This window comes from Ornithorhynchus anatinus, chromosome 18, assembly GCF_004115215.2.
Source record: "Ornithorhynchus anatinus isolate Pmale09 chromosome 18, mOrnAna1.pri.v4, whole genome shotgun sequence".
Taxonomy (NCBI): domain Eukaryota; kingdom Metazoa; phylum Chordata; class Mammalia; order Monotremata; family Ornithorhynchidae; genus Ornithorhynchus; species Ornithorhynchus anatinus.
In genome coordinates, this window is record NC_041745.1 from 28,485,853 (window position 1) to 28,507,073 (window position 21,221).

The 21,221-nt window shown below is 44.4% G+C and overlaps 1 protein-coding gene across 5 annotated transcripts in view; it reads right to left on the reverse strand.

Moving 5' to 3' along the window:
* Positions 1-1,415: 1,415 nt before the first annotated feature.
* N4BP2 (NEDD4 binding protein 2) overlaps positions 1,416-21,221 on the reverse strand; it is a 66,515-nt gene continuing 46,709 nt past the window's right edge. For 3 of the 5 annotated variants that reach the window (XM_029083166.2, XM_029083162.2, XM_029083169.2), the window contains 9 exons: positions 20,787-20,872; positions 19,896-19,941; positions 16,404-16,600; positions 15,174-15,292; positions 12,748-12,886; positions 12,052-12,240; positions 10,284-10,452; positions 5,181-5,304; positions 1,416-4,474 (listed from right to left, as the gene is read on the reverse strand). In XM_029083166.2, coding sequence (XP_028938999.1) covers positions 4,429-4,474; positions 5,181-5,304; positions 10,284-10,452; positions 12,052-12,240; positions 12,748-12,886; positions 15,174-15,292; positions 16,404-16,600; positions 19,896-19,941; positions 20,787-20,872 — 1,115 coding nt within the window. In that variant the 3' untranslated portion in view covers positions 1,416-4,428. Of the gene's footprint in view, positions 4,475-5,180; positions 5,305-10,283; positions 10,453-12,051; positions 12,241-12,747; positions 12,887-15,173; positions 15,293-16,403; positions 16,601-19,895; positions 19,942-20,782; positions 20,873-21,221 lie in introns of those variants that run through there. The other 2 variants (XM_029083167.2, XR_005661029.1) reach the window with 2 other exon arrangements.

Below are 21,221 nucleotides of genomic sequence, written 5' to 3' on the forward strand. Positions count from 1 at the left end.
AGAGGGTAGTGGGAGGGCAACAAGAACAAGAAGAAAGTCAGGACTGAAGGAGCTCAAGCAGGAGCCAGGATAAAAGCCAAACCAAGGAAAAAAGTCTCCATGCCAGAGGAGAAATGATGAAAGAAAATGACTAACTGCACTTAGGCCTGACCCCTACATGTAAGCTCCTTGCAGGGAATGGGTCTACCAACTCTGTTGTACTGTACTGAACTCTCCCAAGAGCTTAGTACAGTGTCCGCACACAATAAGCACTTGATAAATATCACTGATTGACTGATCAATAGGAAGGGAACGTGTCTATTGATTCTACTGTATTCTCCCAAGCACTTCTTTTAGTGGTCTGCACACAGTAAGCACTCAATAAATATGACTCATTGAGTGACTGATGGAGAAGAGCAAAATAAATAAATAAATGTTTGTATTTGTTAAGCGCTAACTATGTGCCGAGCACTGTTCTAAGCGCTGGAGTAGACACAGGGGAATCAGGTTGTCCCACGTGGGGATCACAGTCTTAATCCCCATTTTACAGATGAGGTAACTGAGGCACCGAGAAGTGAAGTGACTTGCCCAAAGTCACACAGCTGACAAGTGGCTGAGCCGGGATTCAAATCCATGACCTCTGACCCTAAAGCCCATGCTCTTTCCACTGAGCCACGCTGCTTCTCAAGAGCAACCTGCACCTTTCGAGTTCATTCATTCAATGGTATTTATTGAGCACTTACCTGGTACGGAGCACTGTACTAAACACTTCGGAAAACACATTACAAAAATAAACAACACTTCGGAAAACACATTACAAAAATAAACAGATATGTTACCTGCCCGCAGTGACCTTACAGTCTAGAGAATGAGCTAATTTGGCTGGGCCTCTGCAATCTCTTTTGTTGTTATTATTATTATTACTGCATTTGTTAAGTGCTTACTATGTGTAACGCGCTAGGAAATAGGGTAGATACAAATTAATCAGATTTGACACAGTGTCTCTCCCTCTTGGGACTCACACAGCCGAAGTAGGAGGGTGAACAGGAATTGAATCCCCATTTTACAGAAGAGAAAACCGAGGCCCAGAGAAGATAAGTGACTTGCCTGAGGACACACAGCAGGCAACTGGTGGAGCTGGGATGAGAACCCAGGTCCTCTGACTCCCAGGCCCAGGCCCTTTTCACTAGGCCATGCTGCTTCTCTCCACAGCCCGTCCTCTGCCTCCCGTTGGCCGGACTGTGGGTGCTCCTCAAGGGTCTATTCTCGGCTCCCTACTCTCTTCACTCCTTTGGGCAGCTCACCCACTCTCACGGCATCAACTACCACCTCACCCCAGGTGACTCCCGAATCCATCTGAGTCCCCGCAAGTCCCCCAAGGGCTCAGTTCGGTGCTCAGTCGACGCCCGCTAAGCACCACTGCCAATGCCAATGACCATGGGTTGGGGCAAACTCTTTATTTGAGTAGAGATGCAATTCACATATTCTGTAAAATTATAAAAACATCCTTTGATTCACATAGCAAAAACAGTGGCAAAATTACATTTTCATCTATAATACAAATAAAAACATTCAATCCCGGAAAAAAAAAACGGTTTTAAAATATCCAAGGACAGCCACTCCACACGCTGACCCTGCTACTCATTTTAATGGTGTATCAGGAACCCCCCAGATTATTCTGGAGAATTCAGGCACCATTTACCCTTGGGGAAGAATGAGGAATTCTCCATCTACTTCCCAGATTCCAAGCGGCAACCTCATCTAAACCTGAATTCTGTATGAAAGCTCCTCAAGCGCTATCCAGGGTTAAAAAACCTAGGAGTGCAATTTTTCATTGAGCTTTCAACAATACGAGGGTCAAGTTTCTTCTTTCCACCAAGTGAAAATACACCAACAAGGACTCCTCCGCCTCCCGGGAACATTCTCCCCATTCGGCTGCATGGAATGGTGTCTCTCCCCTTCTTGAAATATCTCCCAAAAAACCCCACCTCTCTCAGGCAGGTCTTCCCTGATTAATTCCCCCCCAACCCACATCTGAATCATACCAGACTCTCAGTCGACCGGGCACTAATGTATGTATTCATCCTTTTGTTCATTTGCTATTGAATTCATCCCTGGAGCTCATTACTTTGATCTACTCTCAGGTTCTCAACTTCTTGGCCTTCTTGGTCTGACATATTCTGTGGGCAGCACCCACTCAGGGCTCATACAAAAGAAATAAAAAGACCCAATCTCGGCACTCAGAGTTTACAATCTCTCTTCATGTCCGCTCGTCTTCCCCTGTAGACGATAAGCTGCTCGGGGGTAGGGTCCACATCTCGGGCGTCTCTACATTTTCCAAGCACCCTGCGCCAGCTGGCTCTGCCTCTCTTGATGAGCGCTCATTACTGACTAAAATCATTGTTCAGAAAAAAGTATTACCGCCCGAGACAAGCCCATTGCTCTTTCTGGATCATTTCTATAAATCTAGACTTAACGAAGCGGTCAGAGCAGTTCCCTGAGTTTCCCTGTTTCCCATTTCCACCATTTTAAAGACCAACCACTATTGTCGGATAACCCCAGTCTTTGTCCGGCCACCCTTGAATTAGAAAAGAAAAAGGCCAAAAGACATTACTTGAGAACTTCAGAAAAGGCACAGCAAGCTATCATTTTCCAGTTTATGAATATATACAACTACAATTTCAAAGAGGTATCTGAAGGCAGCAAGGATGACAGAAACCTGTGAAGGAATTGGCAGTCAAAAGTCAAAGTCCATTCACCCGCAGGAACAAACGGCCGGCTTGTTGGGGGGCCAGTGTGCCGGCCCAAGCCCCGGTAGGGGTACGTTTCTGGCTGGAGGAAGAGAGGCCTGCCGCACCCCCGGCACTACATACACACAGCACCTGTCAGCGCCTCTTGAGCTGTAGCCCACCTTCGTTTTGGCTGGAAAAACACCTGACGGGCCCCTCCGAAATGCCCTCATTGGCCATGACGGAGGAATAGGCAGGAGGCCTTCGCCTCCCACGTTTCAGTTCCAGGGGCTTAACGTGGCTACTCTCCCAAAGTCAGTGTGGCATACCTGCTTGATTCTCTTGATCCCCTGACGGGGGTGCCACGACAATCCCAGACTCCCCGAAAGGCCCTAAGCAGGTTCTCCAGACCCCTTTACATGTTCTTTGCCCTGCTGCCTGGATCTGTGCCACCCAGGAAGATTTTTGCTGGTAACGTTCTCAGCCAGCTGTTGGAACGAGATTTCATTTTCCCAGGCACAGTCCCTAACACAGACCACCGGTGACGGTTTTAACGTCACCAGATCACATTCGGCAACTTAGTATAAAATTCTTAAAAATGGAAAAACATGAAAAATATTCTAAGAACCTACTAAAATGATTTCTAGTATCTAAATTCTGGTGATTTTTCTGAAAGACAAATTCTTATTAGTGAGGACTTTCTCTTAAAGAAGACAAGTTCCTCTTCCTTGAGATCATATTTTTTTAAAAGCTCAAGGGGGCTCTTGGGCTAAACTCTTATTTTCCAAAAATGGTCACTTCATTGACCTCAATTCTAAAAGCAAAGGCTTTCACCATAACGTAGAAGCCAACATTCCAAAGCTAAACTGTTGATTGTGCTTTGGTTCTCTAAGGAAATACGCTGAAGATGCCCCGCCTTTGAGGAGAACAATTCTATCTCCAAACCCCAAATGGCACATTCAGAAAGAGGCACACCCCAAAGAAGTAGGCTTCCCACAAAGCAAACCTTTAACTCCGCTGAGCAGTTCGCCCTTCAGAAATCATTCTTCGAATGAAAGTGTCGGGGTCTCGGGGCTGATTTCCTTTTAACATTATATTAAGACTGTTTAATGAATGAACTTGGTTTGGGCTAAAAGGATTCCAGCCTACCCAATTAAAAAGCGTAGGTGGCAAATAGAAAATGGCTGAAGTCTAATGGCAGCATGGGTCCAGGGCTATGGGGGGACAGGACTGTAGGGACACTGCATTCTTCCTCTCATACTGGTCTCAAATGCCCAGGGGAAATGGCAGGAACAGGAATGAAAGACCTAAAGCAGGAAGTCAGCAGCAGCTACGAGAATAGGGAAAAAAGGGAGGTTCTTCTGCAGATTCATTTCAACAATGTTCCACCAACACAGTCTGTCCCAATGCTGCCAAACTGGGAGCAGTTGGAACTAAGAAAACCACCCAACTGTCGCTCTGACACATTATGACATCAATAAATCCTCTGTTTTCGATCAATTTCTTGTAAGTGACGATGTATCTGCGGTTTGATCTGCTAGAAAATGAAGTTTCCTTCTGGTTGTGAAAAGCACCCTAAAGGTTATTCTGTTACACGAGGAGAACTGATTTCTATTCAAACATTTGTTTTACACCAAAACGCTGGAATCACTGCCCCTGTTTAAATGTTTCTCCTTTTCAACATGGAAATCTCGGCATTCAAGTTCCTTGGGTTATCCTTTCACTTCAACATGACTTTCAAGCACCCTGGTTGAATTTCAGAGAACCTGAGAAACAAGAAGAGAGTGAACTCAAAATTATATCTTATAGAGAAGCAGTGTGGCCTCGTGGAAAGAGCCCGGGCCTGGGAGTCAAAGGACCTGGGTTCTAATCCCAGCTCTGCCTTTTGTCTGCTGTGAGACCTTGGGTAAGTCACTTCATTTCTCTGTGCCTCAGTTCCCTCAATTGAAAATGGGGATTAAATACCTGTTCTACCTCCTATTTAGACCGTGAGCCCCATATGGTACCTATTTTGAGTGAGGGCTTCTAGCGGACAGCTTCAGGATCCAATACAATGCAGGTATCCCTTCCCAAGTAGCAGATAAAAATTTTAATTCTTCCCAACCTATTCAGAGTTACACATCTGAAACAGGGTCCAACCGGATAACAGTAACTGAATGCATCAGATATAATGCAAACATCCCTTCCCAAGTAGCAGACAAAGTTTTCACTTCTCCCTGACTTGCGCTAAGCATCTGAAATGGGATCCAACTGGTTAACAGTAACTGAACACCCAGGATTAATGGCCCACCAGATTCGTGGAGGCTGTCACTGGGAGTCAGAACCCAGAAAAGCCAAGGGCGTTAATCCGCATGGAAAATTTGCGGATGCTTGGGAGGGTTAAGTAAAGTCAAGTCAGGCACTACGCTTGGGTCATCTTCAACAGGAAAGTGCAGGGGCAACGGCCGTTTTGTCACTAAAGGGTAAGCTCACCTGAAGCCATGGTTTGTGAGGTACTGAATGACTGCTGGTTTGATGCGAGCCACCCTCCCGAGGCTATGGCTCCCTCTTCCCGTGATCACGGACAGGTACGGTTTCCCTCCTCCCTGCCGATACTCTGTTAAGAAGAAATGCAATGGTTACACAGCCTCAACATGCATCGACACACGCTAACTTCTTTCCCATCATTCCCTCAGACATATCCCCCCTCCGTCTCCTGAATGAAACACAGAAAGAGATACAATAATTTTATGACAGGTGCATTCCTTTCAGACCGGCACAACCACGAATGAATGTAGGGAAGGGGAGGAGATACCGCACCGGTACTGGCAACCAGCTAGCCCAATTCCAAGCTTCCTCTAACTCCTTCGGTCCTGGGCTTTGGGGCTGCTGCCTGCCTCAAGGTCCCCCAAGGCCACCCTAAAAATTGAGAATAGTTCAGCCCCGGAAGTTATCCAAGAGTCACTATAGACCCTGAAGGACTTTGAGATCCCAGATGAGCTGGCCTGGGCCAAGACAAACCCCAGGGTGACAGAATCCATATGGAAGGGGAGTCAACTCTTTCACAACCCACCAGCCTCTCCTCCTTCTGCTGGAAGGCTGAGTGGAGTCCAGGTTGGAAACTGCCTCCCTTCCACCACTGATCTACATGAGATACACATGTGTGGGCTCGATGGATGAGCAAGTTCACTATATATTTCTATAGAGACAAAATCACATCCACTTTTGTCCTGTAAATGAGGAAAGTAAGCTCTTCAGAGGCCCTAAATCTCAACTAACAGGCGCAATTAGTCTGCTGCATTTTTGCCAGGTGCGGAGCTAGATTCAAAAGGTCCAATCACGGTCCCCATTCTTGATGACTAAACGCCACCTGCCTCCTTTTGCTCTAACTTACTTACGACACCCTTTCCCGTCCCCCTAAACGCCTTTCTTGGGCACAGAGCCTCACTCCCAGACACCATCGGGGGCCTGTGCAGGTCAAGTCAAACACGAGATTGCCCAACCGAGAGGGGCAAGTATGAAATCGAGTAACCGAATTGATTTCTTGACATTTGGACCTCCTGGAAAACCGTTAAAGAGAATGAAAAAGGATGTGGATGTGGTTTGTAACTCCAGTTAGCACGTGACTGTCGATGTTGTTTCTACCATTATCTCCCCAGAGCGCACACCTGCTTCCTGACTCTGCAGATTCGCATGAGGCAAGTGCTGCTCTGGGTGGGATCCTGAATCTGATATTAGGCAAAGCTCTGGGCACCTCGGGTCAGGAAGGAGCCTCATTTTACAACTTTTCACCCTCCCTTCTGTGTCGCCTATGCACTTGGGTCTGTACCCCAAAAGCCCTTTGATTCTCTCCCCACCCCAGCCGCACGTCACCCTCAAGCACTTTGATACTTTGATACTCACCCCACCCCTACCCCACAGCACTTATGTACACATCCTTATACTCGGCCGTTTCCCCTCTCTGTAATGTATTTTAATGTCTGCCTCCTCCTCTTGGCTGTAAGCCTAGCTATTCATTTATTGAGCCTCTATTGTGGTCAGAGCATGGAGGAGGAAGAACTAGAGAGTTTACAATGAAAGCATAAGACCCAGATCTTGCCTTTGAGGCACTTACGATCCAGGGATGGAAAAAGAAGCAGGGAGGAAATGGAAATCCAGAGGGCCAGCAAGTTCTTGGGAAATAGATAAAGGCAGGGTACCCACTGACATCACTGATTTCAAAGGGAGGGTCTGGAGAACAATTGGAGTGTCCCTCCTTCTTTATGCGTGAGACCAGTGCCAACCATAGATACCCCATTCGACTCTCTCCTCTGAGAGGCCCTTCCCTGATTAAGCCCTCCTTTCCTCTTCAACTCCCTTCTGCGTCGCCCTGACTTCCTCCCTTTATTCATCCCCCTTCCCAGCCCCACAGTACTATTTGCATATCTGTAATTTACTGATTTATATTACTGTCTGTACCCCCCTCTAGACAGTAAGCTTGTTGTGGGCAGGGAGTGTTATCTGTTTATTGTTATATTGTGCTCTCCCAAGTGCTTAATACAGTGCTCTACATATAGTAAGAGCTCAATAAATACGATTGCTTGATTGATTGAATGACTTGCACAGCTGTTCCACCAATGCTCCCGGTGTGTCGTACTTCATGTGACACAGTCGGATAGGATCACAGGCAATAAGTCCTGGGATGCGATCATCAGCCTTGAACCAATGCCTGCTCCTGGATGCTTTTGCTGGGGAGTTAGGAGATGTGGATTTTAACCCCAGCCCTGCCACTTCCCTGATGTGTGACCTAATCTCTCTGTGACTCAGTTAACTCATCTGTATAATGGGGATTAAGGCTGTGAGCTCCATATGGGACATGGACTGTGGGGAAGCAGCGTGGCTCAGTGGAAAGAGCATGGGCTTGGGAGTCAGAGGTCATGGGTTCAAATCCCGGCTCTGCCCCTTGTCAGCTGTGTGACTGTGGGCAAATCACTTCACTTCTCTGTGCCTCAGTTACCTCATCTGTAAAAATGGGGATGAAGACTGTGAGCCTCACGTGGGACAACCTGATTACCCTGTATCTACCCCAGCACATAGAACAGTGCTCTGCACATAGTAAACACTTAACAAATACCAATATTCTTTTTATTATTATTACTATTCAACCTGATTACCTTGCATCTAACCCAGTGTTTAGAACAGTGTCTGGCAAATAGTAGTCATTTAAATACCTTAAAAAATATAGTGCTCTACACACGGTAGGCAGTCAATAAACAAGATCGATTTAATCTCTTTAAACTCTAAAGTAAATTACAGATAAGAGGAAATGAGTGTGCTTGTCTTCCGTTCAAGACTGTAAGCTCCTTGAGGACAGGAATCATGTCTACTTACCCTATTGTACCTTCCCGAGTTCTCAGTACATTGGTCTGCACACAGTAGGCAGTCAACACATACTAGGGATTGACTGATTGACCATTCGGGGTGTTCCAGGAGATGAGAAGAAGCATGGCCTAGTGAAAGAGTCAGAGGACCTGGGTTCTAATCCTAGTCCTGCCAATTGTTCACTATGTAACTTGGGCAAGTCACTTAACTTCTCTGTGCCTCAGATTCTTCAATTGTAAAATGGAGGTTTGATGCCTGTCCTCACGCCTATTTAGCCCAGTATGGGATAGGGACTATGTCCGACCTGATTTATTTGTATCTACCCCACACTTGCAACAGTGGTTGACACATAGTAAGTGCTTAACAAATATAACAACAACAAATATAACAACAATAATAATAATAAAGAGCACAGGCAGAAATCCAAATAAAAAGCTGACCAACATGGGCAGCAAAGAATGGCAGCAACTACCTCTCCAGGAGTTAAACTTTCAATTGTTTTGGTGGTTTGGTCAAAGAGCCCTACATGGGCCCTGATTACCTTGCATCTACACCAGCACTTAGTACAATGCTTAAAAGTAGGGGCTTAACAAATACCACAAATTATTTGGAAGCCTCTTTTCAATGCAATGGCTCTAGGGTCCATTTGAGCTTGGAGCATATTAGATGATAGTCGGCCCAGCATTCTGCTCCCTGCCTGGCTTCAGTTGTTGAGATTTTGCCCATTTTTGAGGTCCTTTTGCTGAACTACCATGCAAAAGACAAGATTCCATTACTTAAAGCATGGATTATCCGGGATGTTCTCTTGTTTGGCACTGGTGGTCTCGAGATATTGTTTGATCCAATCCCACAGCAAAAGCAGGCAGTTGCTGTTGAGCTTTCCTGCCCTGTGCACTCCATTCTGGCACTGAAATTGCTCATCACAACCAATTTATCCAAATGTTGGTACTTATTGTGATGGGTTTGGGCATAAGCACTTAAGATAGTGGCCAGGTGCTTTTGTTTCACGGTGCAGGCGTGGTGTGATTGGACAGGCCCATCGACCTCTTGGGCGGATTGGCGAGGGCCTGATATTAGTGACTGGTTGGAAATCCAATCTCTGATGGGCGTCATTCTGAAGAGTAACTAGAGAAGGTGTATCTTGAACGGTGTCATTCACTGTGGGGTCTACCCACTAGGGGCTCTGCTCTTTAGGAAGCAGGGGTTCTCCTGGTCCAGAAGCCAGTGAGTATGGCAGAAGGGAGGGATCCAAGCTAACAAGGAAGCTTCAAACCCAGTGAAGCTTTTTCAAAAGCTTGAGCGACCCATGGGAACTCCCTGGATTGGCCACTAAGGACCCAGTTTGGGGAACCTTGAAGAGGAGGTTATTGGGGAGACGATGAAAAGGGAGAGAGAAGTAAAGAGAGGAAAAAGCTCTATGTTTCTCTATCAAAGAGGAATATAATAATAATAATAATAATGGTTTATCTTAGGGTATATCTTAATAATAATTGTGGTATATCTTATATCTGTACTAAGCACTCGGATAGATACAAGATCATTGGGTTGGGCATAGTCCCTGTCCCACACAGGGCTCCCAGTCTTAATCCTCATTCTATACTTGCGGTAACTGAGGCATGAGAAGTAAAGTGACTTGTCCAAGGTCACACAGCAGACACATAATGGAGGCAGAATTAGAACTCAAGTCCTCTGACTTCCAGGTCCATGCTCTTTCCACTGGGCCACGCTGCTTCTCCTAGAATAGGTCAGTATGCCTCAAAATGGCCACCTTATGTAACCTAATTAACTCAGCCATCAAGTTTGGACCTATCAGGTTTTATCATTATTATTACTAATGACAACAATACTGATATCAATAATGATAATAATAATAATAATGGTATTTGTTAAGTGTTCATTATATCTTCAGCACTGTACCTAAGCACTGAGTTGGATGCAAGATATTCAGGTCTCACATGGGGCTCAACAGTCCAAGTAGGAGAGAAATTAAGTAATTAATCCCCATTCCGCAGATGAGGGAACCGAGGCCCAGAGAAGTAAAATGACTTGCCCAAAGTCACAAAGCAAACAAGTGGCAGAGTCACAATTAGAACCCAGATCCTCTCAATTTTCAGGACCATTCTATTCACTAGGCCATGCTGCTTCCCCAGGAGCCTTCCAAAGGTGTGCAAGTGAATAGCCAAAGGCCTGGTGTACTACTTGAAAACCTTTATGGAGCTGCATCAACAGTCCTACCTTCAGTTTTCTGCTGCAGTATTCGGCTCATATGATGGATGGCTTCAGGCACGTGGAGCCCGTGGAGGTCCAGAGCGTTCTGGGGCAGCAGGGAGGCATTGACTTTCTCAAAGATCTCCACAGCCGCAAGGTGGTTGGCCTCTTTCATCTTCTGCTCATGAAGATGGCCCTTTTAATTACAAACAGATCACCAACTGAGGGTGGCAGTAAAGACACCACCATTACTCAGAATTTTTTTTTAAAAAGGCAAAATTTCAACTATTGTAGCTAAGTCCTATTGTAGCTAATCCCAAAAAAGACTGAGACCCCGTTCTATGGAATTAGATGAACAAATGCCATTAAAAAAAATAAATATGATCAATTGATTGATCACACCTGGATCCAGTAAGACCAACATGTTCCCTTTCCGGGTATCTGAGACCCATTCACCTGAAGGCCTACTGGCCACAGAGGTTCTTCTAGGGGCAGACCAGGTTATCGGGTTCTGGAGCCCCAAAACACAGAGACAGAGAATACAGGGGGCAAGTATTTGGAGGGATTGTACAACTTTAATTTCCTCCTATCGTGTGGACATCCTGTGTTTTCTGTAAAAATCGAGCCCTCGTACCTTCAATCATCAGCGGCTGCTGGAATATATATGGTCGTAGAGTTTTACAAGGTCTAAAACCCAAAAATGGAAACCAGGGCCTCTGATCGCTGTGGGCAGGAAACGTGTCTTCTAACTCTGCTTTACTGTACTCTCCCAAGTGCTTAGTATAGTGCTCTGCACATAATAAGTGCTCAATAAAATACCACAGATTGACTGACTGTTTGATTGATTGATTGGTACGACTTGTGGGGCCCAATCAGAAGAAATAGCAATTGTAACTTCCACCTTCCCGAGAAATTAATGAGGTCTTGCAGCTTTCCAGATTTCCACCTATCATGGGTTTGTCCACTTTCAGGCATGCGCAGAATTGAGATTATACAGCATACCATTTTAGTGCTATCTCCCAGGTAGACTGTACCTATTAACTATTTTGTACTCTCTCAAGCTATCAATCAATGAATGTTATTTACTGAGTGCTTACTATGTGCAGAGCATTGTACTAAGTGCTTAGGAGAAGACAATACTACAGAATTAGGAGACATTTTCCCTGCCCATAATGAGTTTAGAGTCTAGAGGGGGAAACAGACATTAATATGCACTTACTACAGTGCTCTGCATAACAAAAATGCTCAATAAATACTCTTGACCGGTCGATTTCAGGCATGGATACTGTGGGGGAATTTCTCTTTTTTAACTTTTTTTTAAATGGTACTTGTTAAGCTCTTATTATGTGCCAGGGATTTTACTAAGGGCTGGATATATACAAACTAATCAAGTTGGACACTGTCCCTGTCCACATGGGGCTCACAGTCTTAATTCCCATTTTATAGATGAAGAAACTGAGGCAAAGAGAAGTGAAGTGACTTGTCCAAGGTCTCACAACAGACAACTGGCAAAGCCAGGATGAGAAACCAAGTCTTTCTGACTCCCAGGCCCATGCTCTACCCACTCAGTCACTCTGCTTCTCTCAACTAAACTATACTCACACTAAACTTTACTTTCTCTGGTCACAAGCAGAAAAGCTTACAAGCTAACAGAAAGGTAAACTTGGAGCACTTCAATTTGCCAAGCCTCTAACGACCCCTTAAAAGCAATATTTGCCCTAGTCTAGAAGAGGCAGAGATAGACTCTTGTAAGATGGCTCCCACACCAGCCATTTTGGGTCAGTTCCCATTTTACCTGCTGCGCATAAAAAGTGGCAACATTCCTCATTCCCATGCAGAATGCTTCACGGGCCTTGTTCAAACACTCCACTCTCTTCTGCTGGTGAAGGAAAGCTTCAGCTCGGTAGTCGTCATATGCTGGGTACTCCAAGTTCTGGAACAGTGCTGTACTCGGCTCCTCTTCAACCTCTGGGGATTTCCTGGTCTGAGACAGGGAAGTCAGCCAGTTAGGAAGCTGAGGGCAAAGCCTCGTGTCTGTTCTGCCCGGGGGAGGCCAGATACATCCAGGAACAATTAACAGTTTTAATCACCATTTTGCAGATGAGGTAACTGAGGCCCAGAGAAGTGAAGTGACAGTGCTGTCTGTTCTGCCCGGGGGAGGCCAGATACATCCAGGAACAATTAACAGTTTTAATCACCATTTTGCAGATGAGGTAACTGAGGCCCAGAGAAGTGAAGTGACAGTGCTTTGCACATGGTAAGTGTTCGATAAATATGATCGAATGAATGAATGAAGTGCAGAAGGAAGCCATAGGAGGTGCTTTGCCTGTCTCATTCCTCCTCTCCCTCCCCACCAACATTCTAGTGAGAGGGAGAGGGAGAGGGATCCCGTCTGCCCACTGAGGAAAGGACTCTGCCCTCCAAAGGGAACAACTACCACGCGTTTCAGCAGAGGCCTGCAGCACTCTGGTCCAAAGCAGACAGCACTGACCTTCTTCTCTTTTGTTCTCACTGCGCTGGAAGAGGAGTTGATCTCATTTTGGTGAACCGCCTCTTGAGCCACAACTGTTTTGACGGGGTCTGCTGCAAGGACACAGCTCAGAAACTGCACGGTCTGCTCTAGAGAGTAGCTGTGGAGAGTTACAGGAAGGCATGAATGGCCACCATTGGGTTGAGATTAGCACCCTTCACCAGTGCTGCAATAGGAAATACAATCTTTCCACTTTCTCTAAAAGGTATATTGTTTAGTGTGGCTTTTTTAAATATTTGTTGAGTGCTTACTATGTGCCAAGCACTGTATCAAGCACTGGGGTAGATACAAGCTAATCAGGTTGCATGCAATCCATTCCCACATGCGGCACTGTAATCAACGTGGACACAGTCCCTGTCTCACATAGGGCTCAGTTTCAATCCTCATTTTACAGATGACAGAACTGAGGCTCAGAGAAGTGAAGTGACCTGCCCAAGGCCACACAGCAGATGAGTGGCAGAGCCAGAATTAGAACCCAGGTACTTCTTGACTTCCAGACCCAGGCTGTAGGTTCTGCTCATCAGAAAAATCAGGTAGTCCTGCCTTCCTAGTTAATTGTGTCTAAGGCTGCCGGTGCCTTAGACACAATTAACTGGGAAGGCAGGACTATCTGATTATAAGCAAAATGAAAAGCCATTAAATGATGTAGTTTTAGTTTTCATTCCTTGAATTAGCATGGTTTTACAGTCCAATGACACATGATACAATGAGTTCCTGAAAACTGCATTTCCACTCAAAATGTTGTAAGTTAGAACTAATTTTCTCCTAGGAACAGTGTTATCAATCAATCAATCAATGATATTTATTGAGCCCTTGTTATGTGCAGAGCACTGTACTGAGTACTTGGGAGAGAACAACAGAGTTGGCAACCTCTGCCCTTCATGGAGGATTGGCCCCTGAAATTTGCTCATGTATCTTAATTTTACCAGCACTACCCTGAATTTTGAGCTCAATCATTTATAGGTAGTAGCAGGAGGAGGAGGAGGAGGAGGGTTATTTATCAGCATCTACTGGGTGCAAAGCACTGCACTAGGAACTTGGTACTTGGAAAGGAACATCAGAAAAAAGAGGAAAAAGAGACACGTACCACGCCCACGAAGAACTTACACTCTAAAGTGTGTGTGTGTGTGTGTGTGTGTTGGGGGGAACAAATATAAAAATATTCACAAATGGTGAATTTATAAGTGAATGCTCATTTGAATAAACATAAATACACAAGCTCTGAGATTGGGTAGAAATAATTACATGAATGCTAGAGATGCTGGTGGGTGATACAACTTCAAGCGCTTAGTACAGTATTCTGGCACATTGTAAGCTCTCAATAAATATGATTAAGTGATTACTCGAGGTTCTGGGGAACTAACTGGGGAATGCTTAAGAATTCAGGAACATTGACTTTTACTTCACCAGCAGATAGGTATGTGAAGCTTCCTGGTGACTATCAGGCTATCGGATGACCCCTCCATTCTCCCTACTCTCTTTAAATGTTCTCTCTTTTTTCCTCTTTCATTGTGTTGGGTTTTTTTTTAACTTGTTTCCCCATTTCCTATCTGCCGCCTCCCCACTGCTTACACCCCTGGAACTTGTGAAATAAAGGTCTGGTGAAATAAAGTCACCAAGCCACTTGGACAAGTCACTTCACTTCTCTGGGCCTCAGTTCCCTCATCTGTAAAATGGGGACTGAGACTTGGAGCCCCACATGGGACAAGGGACTGTGTCCAACCTGATTTGCTTATATCCACCCCAGTGCTTAGTACAGTGCCTGGCACATAGTAAGCACTTGACAAATACCATCATTATTATCATATAATCAAAACCAATGTGTTGTAAAATTGAAACTGGATGTCAATTTTAAAACCTACATGCCATAACTTCCAGCACATTCCCCAGAACTATTGTATGTAAGTCTAGTGGAAAACATACCCCATGACCCAACCATCAGGATACAGCCTTGTTTTGGGGAAACTTTACCCAGCTGTATCATGGAATACATCTGCAAGTTTCTCCTGCACATCACTGCCCATGCTTTCTCTATAAACTAAAATGTATCTAAAGTTTGTGCATCTAACCCCAGCTGGGCCACTTGCCTGATGTGTGACAAGTCACTTAACTTCTCTGTGTCTCCATTCCCTCACCTGCAAGATGGGGATTCAATACACGTTATCCCTCCTACTTAAGACTGTGAGCTCCACGTTGGGCCTGATTATCTTATATCTACCCCAGCACGTAGTACGGCGCGTGGCATATAGTAAGCGCTTAACGAATATCAATTTTTTAAAGAATTCTTACGTCTACTCTCACAAATTGAACTTTTCAAGCCTGATATGCGTCCTTCAGACGGTGATATTTCCACAGTTAGAGCAATGAAAGATTCTATAATATCTCACTTGTGGTCCTTAAAAATGTCCATCAGAAAGTTTGGGTTGATGGTTGGATAGAGCTCCAAGAGTTGCTTCTCCTTTAATCTCACGGCACAGTTTTTATCAGGCAGCAACAGGAGTCGTTTCTAAACCAAGGGACATCAACAAAAGTATCATTACTGGGAGTCACACCACTAACGTCACTGAACCGGAAGCATGGCTATTTCGAGCCAATGGTAAAGCAACAGGGCAATTATCTATATACACATATATCTGTATATATAACATGCATATAGAAATATATACACGTGTATATATATATATGTATGCTTTTAACGTAAAGTAAACAGAGCCGCAGAAGCAGAAAACTGGGAATCCACTGCCAAGGATACACCCGCATGGCGCACTGCTATTAAGAAAGGAGCCGCTCTTGATGAGTCAAAGCTTTGTCAAGAATGAGAGAGGAGGAGGCAAACAGTAACAGTTTCAGGCACTACGAAGATCAAACATGACAACATGACAAAGGAGAGTCTTTTGGGCTGCATAAAGCAGCCACGACTGTGTGCGTGTGCACACGCACACGAGATATAAAGGATTCTGAAAATGATCCATCTCCAAATTTAAATATAGTCGGAGAGAAAACTGGACTGAACAAGGCACACGTAGATGGAGACACACTTCTTCTTTTTGCAAAGCAGCTACAGGATGGAAGGAGGTGATGATTTAGGAGCAATCCTGAGCCCCACCAAGGTGTTAAAGGGCAGGTCAGGTTACCACTTAGGAGTGAAAATTGGCCCTAAAGAGGTGGGACCACGAGTGAGCTGCTGGGAATGGAGAATCAGAAGCCAAGGAGGTTGGCTACAGAGCTGATGTGCCTGTGCAGAGCTACTAGGGTCTGTTGATCCTCCAAAAGTTAGAAAGAGATAGTGTCTGTTTTAAAGACTGCTGGGCCCAAAGAATCTTAGCTGGACTTGGCCACAGTTTGCCAATCAGGGAGGAAGAGATCCCTCATCTGAAGTATCTGTTAGGGTGTTTGCTGCCCATGTTAAAGGACCAGCAAATTGTAGACGTCCTTAGGGTATATGCACCCAGCACAAAGCCTGAGGGAGTGATATCAGCAGTTGTGGCTCTTCAGGAAAACCTGATGACCTTGTATCTACTCCAGCGCTTGGCATGTAGTAAACGCTTTAACAAACACAACGATTATTACCATTATTATTCATGGCCTCAACCTTTTATACTAACTTGCACCCATACCATATCCTGCTTCTCCTTATAGGCAATTTCCTCAGACATGATTTCTCGGAGCGACACTTTTGGAATCCGAGTACTCCAGTGGTCCATATAGGGCAGCATTTCCGAAGCGACTTGACTCTTTGTTAGCTTGCTGCTTGTGCTTTGAACTAATTTGTCATCCGAATCATCCCGTCGGGACTGTCCAACCAGAAGAGTACCTTTGGAAACAATAAAATTTGAGACCATCACCCCTAAGACACACAGTTAAGAACATACGAAACTCTAACTGAATCGCCTTCATCTTCCTGGAACAGAGATACCAAGTTGCTTATGCTTCTCCAGACCCCAAAAAAGCATGAAATAGTATGGCTGTCATTTGGCTTTCCACTTGGCTAAGACTGTGCTATTCATAGCTACAATTTCAAAATGTGCACATATGTTTATGCGTTAGTGAGAAACCCCATCAGGCGTATTAAGTCAGAATATGGGTGCACTGGGGAGTCATTTCTTGCAGACGCCTTTAGACCCAGAACCTAAGTGGGTTCTGTAAGCTGGTTTACCCCATAGCTAAAATATGTCTTTCGGCAAGGTGGAAGCCCAAAATTTTCTTAAAAAGATACAGCCCTCCCAGCTCCAATCTCACAAAAAAACCTTATTCGTCAACTCACTGAGAAACAGGGCCTGAAGAAACAGTCATTTATTCTCAAACTGTAACTGATTTTATTTTCTGTCTCCCCCCAATAAATTGTAAGCTCCTTGAGAACAGGGCTCGAGTCTACCAACTGTCCTTCCTCTCCCAAGTACTTAGTACAGTGCACTGCACACATTAAGTGCTCAATAAATACCATCCATTGATTGATTTTTCTAAAATGTTGGAAAGAGGAGATCGGGATGAAATTTAGACTTTTGCCCCATCTCTATCTTCCATATCTGTCACCCTTTATAGAGCAGGAGCTCCTTGTGGACAGGGATCACATCTACCAACTCTTCCAAGTGCTTAGTACAGTGGCCTGCACATAATAAGTGCTCAGTAAATACCATTAAAAAATGCAAATTGAACCCTCAGAATTTAAAAAGGAGAAATGGATTCCCCTTCAGGGAGTACCCAATTGTGAAACTCCTTGCCTGCTTTCAGGTGGCTAAGGTGACTTATCACTTTCATGACTAATTGTACTGGTGGATTTCAGTCACCGGCTACTTGGGAGGCAGCGTGACCTAGGAGTCAGAAGACCTGACTTCTAATCCTAGCTCTACCACTAGGCTGCTGTGTGACCTTGGGCAAGTCGTTTCACTTCTCCGGGCTTCAGTTCCTTCATCTGCAAAATGGAGATTCAATTCCTGTTCTCCCTATTTAGACTGTGAGCCCTACGTGGAACCTGATGATCTTGTATCTACCCCAAGGCTTAGTACAGTGCTTGGCACATAGTAAGCGCTTAACAAAAGCACAATTATTACTATTATTATTTTAGGGACTTTCATTTCAGTAAAATGTGTATTTGTACTGTAGAATTTTGCTCTGACTCAGCTCCTGCTGTGAATACAAAGAAGCTGCCAGAGACGGTAGGCTTGTACAACTGATCTTTTGTCTCCAAATGGCTCAACCCCATGCATCTGAAAATTAGAACAGTTTGAATTTGATACCAAGGGAGAAAATACCCACCTCTTAGTTCATTTTTTTAAAAAATTAGGCATAAATCTCCCCACCAAAAACCTAAAATTTTAAATTTAAAAACTTGGATTTTTTCTCAATCCTTGCAAAAGTGGTTTACCTCTTCTCTGCAGTCTCGCATTTCCTCCTGCCTCCAGGATCTCTCTCCACGAATGTCTCATTGGTAATTCAAGCTCAAGAGGCTGAAGCTTATCTCCCCCACCGAAATGATCCCATTACAGTTGACAGCACTATCTCCCTGTCTTCAAGTCTGTAACCTTCCATTATCGTGGACTCCTCCCTCTCTCTTCCCTCTCTTTCGATCCCCGCATTCAGATTGTTACTAAATCCGGTCGGTTCTACCCAAACATTTCCGGTATCCACCTCTGCCTCTCCATCCAAACTGCTACTTTGCAGGTAAAGAGGCTTTTCAAATCGTGGATTGACAACTGCATCAGCCTCCTTGCTGAGCGGCCAGATCAGCCGCTCTGATCTGGCCGCTCTCTAGTCCGTACTTCACTCTGAAGCCTGGATCATTATTCTGGACTTTCTGTCACTCTGCACAGGTTTCCCCACTTCTCCAAAACCTCCAGTGATTGCCCTTTTCTCTCCGCATTGCCTGACAACTGGTTTGAAAGCACTCAATCTGGTCTCCCCCTTCTACTTATTTACTCTCTTCTGCCACTTCAGCCTGGCTTGCACTCTTCATTCTCATCTCTCCCACCACTGATCTCCTGCTTACTCCCTCCCCACTGCCTGGAATTCCCTCCCCCTTCAAATCCCATGGCTCACTGTTCTCCTTATCGTCAAAGTCCTTTTGAAATCACATCTCCTCCAGGAGGCCTTCCAAAATTCATTTCTCATCTCCTCACCCTATATTCTCTTCAAATGCCACTTTGACATTTTCCCTTCACCGAAGCACTTATGCACTCACAACTGCCAAGCGCTTATATGCATATCTTATATACTCTATTGCTCCCCCCTTAATGTAATGTTCATTAGTTTCTGCCTCCCTTGCTGGAGGCAGTTAATGTTCACAAATTCTACACTCTCTCACCAAGACTGGTGCCCTGCACCCAGCAGACACTCAATATATACTGTTTATTGACTGACTGACAAATCCATTCAGATTCTGCCTATTCCACATACATAAGGTGAATTGTTAAATGTCTCCATCGACATAATCAGAACCTTTGGGAATGGGATATTTGGAAAGTTTGGTTATTTTTAAATGCAGCAAAAATGTTCATTTCTGAGGTACTTCCCTTCTCTGTAAAGAGTTTGGATGCTTTCAATGTGTCACTGGCTCCCCATGGCTCATGTTCTTCTCACTCCTGTGGAGAATCTCAACCTCCAAGTCTGAACTCACATTTTGTTCAATTCTGAATGGATGTTGGAGGCCAAAACCCTTAAAGAACACGGTTAAGATTTATTGCTGTGTCAGTGAGGAGTTGTGATGTCGAGTGCTGGTAAGAGTCAATAGTGAATGCTAGAGAGGAGCGATATTACCAAGGAAACATAAGCCACTTGGAATTATGTGAATCTTAGCCCCAGAAGAGCAAACACCTCCTATATTTTTGAACTACAAACCTGGCTTTTCATTCATTTAAAAATAAACAATGAATGCCTCCTGAATATTTTTAAAACCTGAAAAATCCCCATTCCACTGATGCCTTGGAGGAGAAGATAATGATTTCATAATAAATGAGTATTACTGGGAAGATTATAGGATCCTCAAAATTCTCTTGCAGGTTGATTATTGTGGGGATGAGCTGACTTTTAGGAACTGAAAGCTTTAACCATTTTGTCCCTTATTGCCAAACTGTTTCCAAAGACCGCGTTTTCACTAAAAGTGGGGACTGTACCTGGCAGGAGTGGAGGAAAAGATACTTCGTCTTGCCTCTGACGTTCCTAAATCCAAATGTCAGGGGAGACAAATAGGTTAGGACATGATTAAACACAGTGGATGGCATTTTCTCCGATAATTTCCCTTCACAAAACATTCCAGGTACACAAAGATCTAATTGTATCTTTATTTTAAAAAGAAAGGGTAATCTAACTACAGTAATAAAAACACAAAACTAGATCAACTGTATCTTAAATGAAATCATGCTGACAACTTCTGCATTTCCCCAAATCTGCCTCTTCCACACTTTGCAACTAGCCATGAAAAACCCCACAAGGAAAAGTCACCACATCACACTGAGCTGTGACCCGAAGAAAAAAACCTCCATTTTTCAAAATACTCTTTTCTTCCAAAATGAAACTCTTTTAACATCTTGGTTAGTAAACCATAAGGGAACGTCTTCTGACAACACACATTTCTTTGGGTAGAACTCAGCCCCTTAGGGGCAGGGAACATGTCCACCAACTCAGTTGTTATCGTACTCTCCAAAGCACCTAGTACAGTGCTCTGCGAACAGTAAGCGCTCAATAAATACCACTGATTGATCTTGGAAGGAACAGCTACTCATATCCTATGATGTGAGTCTTCTTTAAAGAAAGGTTTTGCCAGGAATGAACCCCGCCTTGTAGGAAAATGGAGGGTACGTTGCTTTTAAATTTGACCAGCATGGAGATGGTCTAAAATCTTAAAAGGAGAAATTTTCAAGAACAGTTGAGACGGAAAATGCATTTTGACTCAGCTCTTGAAAGCTGAACCAGAAGACTCTTTCGCTAGTGATTTACAAAGGGGACCCCCTTCACAGAAACGTCCCCAGTCAAACATGATCGCAAAGAGAACGCCGCCTACCAACCATTACAGAGTCCTTCCATTTCTCATGGATCAGCTTGGCCAGATTCAGATCTATGTGAACCACACAATCCTCTACTGTCAAAGATCCTACGAGGGGGAAAAAAAGAAAAAAAAAATATTAGAACACTGTTGGAAAATGGGTACACAATTATTGCCTCCCGCTGCTTGGTCTGCAAACTGGGAGTTTGGAATGAAATCATAAACGTTAAATGGTCATGTTTTGATGCGATAGCTTAACAAATTTCAACCTCAGAGAAGGTTCAGTCACTAACAGAACCAACTGTCAGGGGGTGGAGAAATTAGCAGGTTGGTCTAGCCCTGCTCTCAAACACACAGGGCCGTATGAATGAGAGCAATGGAGGGTTCCTCTAGTGGAATCCTGCCTCCTGATTGTAAATTTGCTAGGGGCAGGGAATGTGCTTGCTAGCTTTTTTGC